Consider the following 9,783-nt stretch of genomic DNA (forward strand, 5'->3'; position numbering starts at 1 on the left):
AAAGTTACGCTTTTCGTTTTTGTCCACCAAGACTTTAATAGAGTACAAAGTTAATGTAACAAAGCATCATAGTCCAGAAACAGGGTTGACAGTAAAAGCGGCAAGTAGAATGGGGGGCTGTGGCCCCCCACACCCCACCATGAACCACTTCCCAGGGACCACACCATTCAACTTTCTCAGGATAATCGTCTCCTATTTTTCCTTCAGTTCTCAGGAACATTTTTTCTGGCTCCTGGCTCTCTTTGCCTCCCTGGCAAGCCCGTCTGCCCTCAAGGCCATAGTCAATCTCTCCCTTGCTCTCTTCACTTTCCGAGACTGTCGGCGAATATCTGCATCTGTTACTGGTCGTCTGCAGAGGGCGTGTGGGAGAAAAAGCCCCAACCTTGGGTTGAGCTCTGCCCCATCTGAAGACTGGGCAATGATGGGCTCAGAGCTAGTGTGCAGAGACCAGGCACCAGCACGACCCAGGGATTCACCGGCACCACGCTGGACAATGAGTCCGGAAACGTTTGCGCTGTCCATGGTCCTGAAAGGTTCTCCTTCAGGGCTGTAGGCTTGGAGTCCCTGCAGTCTCCGGAATGCAAAGGCTTGCTGGGGCTTTTCCAGGGTCTCCTCGCATGGACGTCTTTTGACCACATTGCCAGGATGAGAGGTTATCCTTGTGACTGGCTTCCGGAAAATGCAGCTGGTCAGCCTCAGAGGAAGTAAACATCTGTCACGACGCCTCTGCTTGGCCTTGACTAAAATCTCCTGTCTTTTCTTCTCCAGCTCTTCAGGCATCATATTTCTTCTGAGCCTCTTTGAAAACAAAATGAGATGTAAATTTTGAATAAAATGGGGGATGAAACAACTGCAAGTCATGGAGAATATTCTTAGCACATATGGATAACTCCCTGAAGAAATGGGGTCTCAAATTCCTCTGTGCATCACATTTATTCAGAAGGTTGATAGAACTCAGATTTCTGGATGTCAATGCAAGAAAGTCTGGGGTGGGGACAAGAAATTGCATTTCTAAGCATTCTCAACTGCTGCTAATGCTGCTAGTACAGACACCATACTGAATCCTGGGACATTAAGCACATAGGAGTCAAGGACAGAAAGCTGCAGGTTGTCACCCAGTACCAATTCCAGATTTTCATCCTTAGAGGATCTTTTCCTCTTCCCATCTCTGTCACTGTCAATCACACACATGCTGGTGTCCTTGAATCCAACATCATCTGGACAAAGAGATCACAGGGTTCTTTGACTACCAAGACATTAAACTTTTTGATATATCTTTTTCACTTTGCTTTAAGACACACAGTCACCTGGTTTTTATTTTCCTTTAGTGCCTCATCTCCAATGAGATCAAGTGCCTCTCAACCCTCAGATACTTTGCTCTCAAACCCAAGTCCCATCTTCACTCAAATATTCTCCTGCTCATAAAGTAACTTAGAAAAGCCATATTCTCTTCATCAGTTCAGTCACTCAGTCATGTCCGATACTCCATGGCCCCATGAACTGCAGCACACTAGGCTTCCCTGTCCATCACCAACTTCCAGAGCTTGCTCAAATTCAAGTCCATCGAGTGGGTGATGCCATCCAACCATCTCATTCTCTGTTGTCCCCTTCTCCTCATGCCTCAGTCTTTCCCAGCATTGGGGTATTTTCATAAAGTTCCTTTTTTTTTTTCCCCACCATGCTCCTGCTGTTGCTACTCAGTTGCTTCAGTTGTGTCCGACTCTGTGCGGCCCCATAGAGGGCAGCCCACCAGGCTCCCCGGTCCCTGCCATAGACAGTCCTTTTTACCCCCTTCCTCCCCTCCTCCTATTCCTCTCTCTCCTATTTCACTTAATGATCAATGCTCTTAGAAGTTGGTCCTGCTGTCACATCTATTCTACGTCTACACCTTCTTCCAGGCAATCTCATCCATTTCCCTGGCTTCAAATATTCTTCATGAACTAGAAATGTTCACAGATTCACTGATCTGGCTTCAACCCTGAAACTCAAATATCCATCTGCCCACCCACATCAGTGATAACATTCATGACTCAGCTCACAGTGACCAGGTCCCACACTGAACCAATCATTTCTCCCAAATAATTCATCCTTATCTCAATGTCCCCTAGACTCACTAATTGGTACTAATATCTCATCTACCCTTGAATGGCATTCTGGAAGCCCTACCACCCCATACTTTTACACCAATTAGCCATCCATTTGCCTTCCTGAATCCACTTGAAGATTCGCAACTTTTGAATTCTTGGCTACCTTTCATTTAATCTACAAAATGCCATTTCCACAGAATGACCTTTCCTGATGCCATATCAAAATTTATCTCACATTGTCTCTGTTAATTAAAAATTTTTTAATTTATTTATGTGTAGTATTATCTACTTCTTTTCAATTGCTTTTCTCACTAAGTTGGGTACTCAATGAAGAAAAGATAAAGAGAAATTTCATAGGTCCATGGACATAGTCACTTATTGTTTTGGCTTTCCAAGGTGCTCAGATGTCTTCGTTTTAGAGATGTTATGCCGATTCCAAAAAACACTGAACAAATTTTTCTAACAAATTCACATGACTACAGTTGTAAAATAAATTAATCTCTTTCATGCTAGAGTAGAATCAATTGTCACTGAGATTAAGACTCTTCACACTAATCTGTTTAAACTGTAAACCTCATTAGCCCACCTTTCTTTTTAAATCTCACATTTCTGTCTTCTGAAGACTTTTTAAAAAGAAACCATAAAGCTGATTTTATTCCCACTGTTATTATTAGTGCTGGCCCTTGCATTAGTCAAGATATAAAGGAATGTTTGATAGAAAAATGAACTGCCTATTTATATAGCAGCCATTATATGCTGAGTTGTGTACTAAAACCCACAACTTGGAATTTGACTTAACCCAGATTATGTCACTCTTGTTGAGAGAAGAGGGCTATAGACTAAGGAATGTGTAATAATAGTGTTAAGTGTAATTAAGTGCTATGGTAGGCAATAAGGCCAACAGAGAGACAGAGAGAGAAAGAGCAAGGAGGACGAGAAGTAAGGAGGGAGAATAGGAAAAATAAATTAACTACTATGATGGATGACAAAGAGATTGGGGAAGGTCTATTTGAAGCAGAGAACAGAAATTTAAAGAAAAAAAGGAAAAGAGGCAAAAAAGACCAAACACTTTGTGGGCAAAGAATTGTCCACAGAGGAGAAAGATTTAGCTACTCTAGGGCCAAATACTACTTTTACTACCCAAGGATTTTGGTTAAAAAAAAACCCCACACTTTTCATTATCCCAAGAAAGCTTCATATACAAAACTATATAAAATCTTGAATATTTCTTAAGAAACATTAACCCTTGGGAAATAACTTTCAATAAGGAATGTATCTTGTTTTAAGAACTAAATTCTTCTAACTTAGATTTTACACAAGGAAAAAAAAAAATAGCATCTTAATAGATCCTCTTGCCGTCAATATGGATTCCACACTTACCAGAAGAGGATGGCTTGGAAATTTGTCCAGTTCAGGTTTCCCCATCTTCCAAGATCTTCCAGAGCTTCCTCTGACCACTCCTGAGATGCAGACAGATGCAGACAGCCTGTAGCTGGCTAGGAAGTGCAGTAACTTCTGCCTCTGATTCTCCTTTTTATAGGGTAAGAGAGTGGACAACCCAATCAGGGGACAATCCAATCCAGAGGACACACCTTAAGTCTCAAATCAAAAGGACTTGAGAGAGTCTTGAGTCTTTATCCCCAAACACAACAATTTGGGGCTACTGGTAATACTAGATTCTATTGAATAATATGAAATCCTATATGAAAAATTAAATTTGTGAATGGGGTGCTATTTTCACTTTCAACATTTTAATGTTTCTTTTTTTATGGATACCTTCTATAAAAATAGTTATGGACATTTCCATAAGCTAAAATTTCCATACAACTTATGTTTTCATAGAGAAAACTACAGATTGTTTAAATGTTTATCAATAAAAGAATGTTGAAAAAAATCTGCTAACAAGTCTTTGAAGTCTATATTACAGAGTCATTAATAAGAACTCAATGTTCTGTACACTTACATCTCACCTAATCACTGGTAAATCTGATTTATCCTTACCCTTTGACCAAAACAGAAACAGACTCTTTACTCTCTTTATTTCACTGATGATGATTATTCCATTTTCCCTCTATAAACTTATTACTTGCAATCTTATACAAAACATATGCAGTTACTTTAGTGGTCAAATTCTGAATCATTTATTTAATATAGAATAATACAGTTAATTGCTTTTATCACATCTCCCAAATACTAATACCTAAGAACACGTTCAGTTCCATTTCAATATACCTGCTTTTTCTATTGCTTTTGTCATGCATCTTAATTCTACATGTGTTTTAATCTCCATGAGATAGTTCTAGAATTGCTTTATAAGACAAAATTCATTTTTATTTATTTCTAAATTATTCCTTCCTTTTCCCTTCACTTCTTCCTGCATTCCTGGTTTTCAATCTGAGATTATTTTCCTTTGGACTTCATAATTCACTCTACTAGTCTGTCTAATTCAAGACTGCTAACAATGAAATGTTTCACCCTAAGATTTTAAAATTATCTTTATTGGGGGCAATACTGATGCTAGGTATAGAATTCTGACTTGATATGATTTTTGATCCTTTAAAAATGGTGTTCTGTTGACCTTTACCTTATTTATGTTCAGACATTCCCAGTTAGCATTTTCTTGCTTATTTAACCTTTATATTCTCTAAAATCTTTAATATTCACTCTGATTTTTAGACCACAGTGTAACTCATTATTGTTTCCCATGTATTTTCTTTGCTTAAAGACCTTTGAATTAATTGTGTGGGTTGATGTCTTTCACCTGTTTGTAATATGCTTTGTGTATATTTTCACTGTGATATCAATTCCTCATCAGGCTCTCTCTGCTCCCTGCTTCAATCACATTCCACTTCTCTTTTAACTCTGTCTTGGAGTTTTCCAGTATTGTTTACACTGTGCTTTGTTGGAATGTATACTCTTGAGCTGTCTTGCAGTTTTAACCCAGTCTTTTGCTGGAATCAACATCTTCATAATCACTTAAATGCTTAGTTTCACTTCTAACAAAAATAAAACACATAGCTTTATTTTTATTTGTTCTTTACATTTATTTATTCATTTAATTATTTGGCTGCATCAGGTCTTAGTTGCACTCTTGCCCCCTTCATTGTGGCCTGTGGGATCCTTGTTTCCGGATCAGGGACAAAACCTCATCCCCTGTGTTAACCACTGGACCACTTAGGAAGTCCCCATAGCTTTATTTTTAAATAAAGATAGAGCAGTTTTACAATGGGGGGAGGGAATTATTCCTTTTGCTACAATTAAATTCAGATAATAAAAAATCTCAACTTTCATCATATGAATCTATATTAGAAGTCAAAGCTCACCAAAATTCACCAGTAAGTTGGAGGGGTGGAAAGTATGAGCAGGAAGAAATTTTGAGTTTCATATATCTGATGTGTGTGTGTGCACACTGAATCATGCCCAGTCACTGAATCATGTCCGACTGTTTACTACTTCATGGACTATACCCCTCCAGCCTCTTCTGTCCATGGAATTTTCCAGGCAAGACTACTGGAGTGGGTTGCTGATAGAGTATATCAAAACATTATGTAAACATAGAAATTCTGTCATGAGACAAAATCTAAAACTGTACTAGAAAGATGAGTCAAACTCTAGGACAGAAAATCCATTAAAGAAGCTTAAAAATACTTTGTTTGGATCTTTCTCACAATTGGAAACCTTATAAAATCTTTTTGCAGATCAAATTTAACTTTTGAACTAGATGGGCTGTAATGTTAAAATCTGGAGAAGGAAATGGCAACCCACTTCAGTATTCTTGCCTGGAGAATCCCATGAACAGAGGAGCCTGATAGGCTACAATCCATAGGGTTGCAAAGAGTTGGACACAATGGAGTGACTGAGCATGCATGCTTGCTAAGTGTGTGCTAAGTTGCTTCAGTTGTTTCTGACTCTTTTTGACCCTATGGACTGTATCCTGCCAGGTATCTCTGTCCATGGGATTCTCCATGCAAGAATACTGGAGTGGGTTGCTATGCCCTCCTCCAGGGGATCTTCCCAACCCAGGGATCCAACCCACATCTCCTGCGGCTCCTGCATTGCAGGCAGATTCTTTACTGCTGATCTACCAGGATTCAGAAAGAAGAAAATGATATGTTGTGCTTGATTCTTATGGGGCTACATTTTGGAATGATAACGTTAAATTTCCTTGGTTAAATTAGAGAGTTTAAAAAAGTTTCCTCTATTTGTATTGGCTTTCCTCACTGTGTGTTCTACCAAATTTAAAGTTACACAGGACATGTTGTTCTATTTCTATTGGTGTTGGCTGGAGAAAACCTTGTGTATTCTCATGGAAGTTATTTCTAAATTGTTGTTGCTGTTCAGTTGCCCAGTCATGTCTGACTCCTTGCGACCCCATGGACTGCAGCACACCAGGCCTCCCCGTCCCTCACCATCTCCCAAAGTTTGTTATGTCCATTGCATCGGTGATGCCATCCAGCCATCTCATCCTCTGACACCCTCATCTCCCTCTGCCCTTTCTATATAACATGTTATAAATTCTTTTCATAATGTGTGCTTTTCATAACTCTTTCCCCTTAGTTAGAGTAACATCAACAGGGGCAATCAGTTCAGTTCAATTGCTAAGTCATGTCTGACTCTTTGTGACTCCGTGGACTGCAGCACACCAGGCCTCCCTGTCCATCACCAACTCCTGGAGCTTGCTCAAACTCATGTCCATTGAGTTGGTGATGCCATCTCATCCTCTGTTGTCCCCTTCTCCTTCTGCCTTCAATTTTTTCCAGCATCAGGGGCTTTTCCAATGAGTTGATTCTTTGCATCAGGTGGCCAAAGTATTGGAGTTTCAGCTTCAGCATCAGTCCTTCCAATGAATACTCAGGACTGATTTCCTTTAGAATTGACTGGTTTGATTTCCTTGCAGTCCAAGGGACTCTTAAGAGTCTTCTCCAACAAAAGCATCAATTCTTCAGCGCTCAGCTTTCTTTATAGTCCAACTCTCACATCTGTACATGACCACTGGAAAAACCATAGCTTCATCTAGTTGAACCTTTGTCAACAAAGTAATGACAACGGGGCAATAAATCTGTTTATTTCTGGATCACAGATTTTACTTCAGAGTTTGCACATAATGTATGTTCTATAAAAAGGGAGATCAAATAATTTTCCCTCTCAACTGGGACATATTGGGGAATGAAAAGGGAAGTACAGTATTAATTATGATAGGGCAACAGGATAAATATCTGCTGAAGACAGAACTGAAGAATTAAAAGTAAGGTGATAAGGATTTCCCTGGTGGTTTTTGTTAAAACCATGCTTCCAATGCAGGGGGTGAGGGTTTGATCCCTGGGTGGCTCAGTGACAAAGAATCTGCCTGACATGCAGGAAATACAGATTCAATACCTGGTTTGGGAAGATCCCCTGGGGAGGAGAATGGAAACCCACTCCAGCATCCTTCCATGGAGAATCACATGGACAGAGGAGCCTGGAGGGCTACAGTGCATAGGGTCACAGAGAGTTGGATACAACTGAGCGACTAACACTTTCACTTTACTTTCTTTCAGGGAGCTAAGATCCCACATGCCTCGTGGCCCCAAAACCGAAAGCTAAAACAGAAGCAACATTGTTCAGTTCAGTTAAGTCCTCAGTTGTGTCTGACTCTTTGTGACCCCATGGACTGCAGCACGCCAGGCTGCCCTGTCCATCACCAACTCCCAGAGCCTATTCAAACTCATGTCCATTGAGTTGGTGATGCCATCCAACCATCCCATCCTCTGTCGTCCCCTTTTCCTCCCACCTTCAATCTTTCCCAGCACCAGGGTCTTTTCCTATGAGTCAACTCTTTGCAACAGGTGGCCGAAATATTGGAGCTTCAGCTTTAGCATCAGTGCTTCTGGTGAATATGCAGGGTTGACTTCTTTTAGGATTGACAGTTGGCTGTCCTTGCAGTCCAAGGGACTCTCAAGTCTTCTCCAACACCACAGTTCAAAAGCAACATTGTAACAAATTCAATAAAGACTTTAAAAAATGGTCCACATTAAAAAAATCTTAATAAATAAATGTAAGGTGACTGATTAGGTTTGTATTTTAAACCATTGATAGTAACTAACATCTTGTGATTGGGTTATGGAGACAAAGTTTGGGATCCCAATAAATTGCTCTTTTATTGCAGTTTATCACTTAAAAAGTGATATATTTGCATAAGTATAGTTTAGTGGATCCGTTTCAAATGTTTCAGAAAGTAAAGCTTTAGTGTTTGAATAGTTTGTTATATGAACTGGTGTGGATTTGACACTGGTTAATGACCTTCAGCTTTCTGTCCTTGTCTCACATCAGCTTGGTGATGTTCCAGAATCCTGTTCTCAATGTGTGGTGCCTGTAATAGTGTCATCAACATCACCTGGGAACCTTTTAGAAATGAAAATTCTCCATCCCCATCCCAGATCACTTGGGTTGAGGTCGAGCCATCTGAATTTTCAAAACCCTCTAGATGATTGTGATACAGTTTACAATTGGGGATACATTTTTCCAAGGAAGGGAGAGGAGACTTCAAATGAGCTGATGGGTAGCTTCAATGGGTAGCAGTCTTGGTCCAACATTTTGTCCAAATGTCACATTCCATTTTGCATCTAAAAAGAAAGCTCGAAAATATGTCTCAACCTCACAGAGAAAACAAGGAGACAGTGAGACTGAAGCCAAGCAGAAAAAAAATTTTGGTTTATGCTCTAAACATCATGTATGGATGTGAGAGTTGGACCATAATGAAGACTGGGCACTGAAGAATTGATGGCTTTGATTTATGGTGCTGGAGAAGACTCTTGAAAATTCCTTGGACTGCAAGGAGATCAAATCAGTCAATCCTAAAGGAAATCACCCATGAATATTCACTGGAAGGACTGATGCTGAAGTTCCAATACTTTGGCCACTTGATGTGAAGAACCGACTCATTGGAAAAGACCCTGATGCTGGGAAAGCTTGAAGGCAAAAGGAGAAGGGGACAGCAGAGGATGAGATGGTTGGATGGTAGCACCCACTCAACGGACATGAATCTGAACAAACTCCAGGAGCTAAAGAAGGGCAGAGAAGCCTGGTGTGCTGTAGTTCACGGGATCAGAAAGAGTCGGATACAACTTAGCCGTGTAACAACCACACAACTAGACGCCAAGGAGTGCTGACCAGCTGAATGTTCCAGAGGACAGGAACTAGAATCATTTTCTGTCCTGACAGTCAGTTCAGATGCAGTGGAGGTGAGGAGACCTTGGAGGAGCCCCAGCAAGTCTGTGGGAATAAGAGACTAAAAGGACTCCAGGGTTGTAGCCACAAAGAACTTTTATCTGTTTGTATTTTATCTTACCTTTTTAAAAGACTTTTTTGATGTGGATCATTTTTTAAGTCTTTATTGAGTTTGTTACAATATTGTTTCTGTTTTATGTTTTGAGGCTGCAAGTTGAAGATCAAGGTGTCTGCCAAGCTGGTTCCTCCTGAAGGCAGTTTGCTGGTGGTTTTGGCATTCCTTGGCTTGCAGACTCTTCTCCCCAGTTCCTGTCTTCATCTTCACAAGGCGCTCTCCGTGTGTGTGTGTATGTGTGTGTGTCTGTGTCCAATTTTCCCCCTTTTATAAGGGCCATCATCGTATCAGATTAGGGACCCAGCCTACTCCAAGATGACCTCACCTTAAACCTGAACAAATTACATCTACAATGTAATTTTCAAATAAGCTCAC

General features: G+C 40.3%; 1 protein-coding gene across 1 annotated transcript; it reads right to left on the reverse strand.

Moving 5' to 3' along the window:
* Positions 1-210: 210 nt before the first annotated feature.
* LOC138988590 (putative methyl-CpG-binding domain protein 3-like 3) lies at positions 211-780 on the reverse strand. Its single transcript, XM_070374726.1, has one exon. It carries the CDS (start codon positions 778-780, stop codon positions 211-213), a length of 570 nt encoding a protein of 189 aa, XP_070230827.1.
* Positions 781-9,783: the final 9,003 nt, after the last annotated feature.

This window comes from Bos mutus, chromosome 7 (assembly GCF_027580195.1).
Source record: "Bos mutus isolate GX-2022 chromosome 7, NWIPB_WYAK_1.1, whole genome shotgun sequence".
NCBI lineage: Eukaryota > Metazoa > Chordata > Mammalia > Artiodactyla > Bovidae > Bos > Bos mutus.

Excerpts from the sequence above, each read along its gene's own strand:
- LOC138988590 (XM_070374726.1), bottom strand. The coding sequence starts at position 780 with ATGCCTGAAGAGCTGGAGAAGAAAAGACAGGAGATTTTAGTCAAGGCC.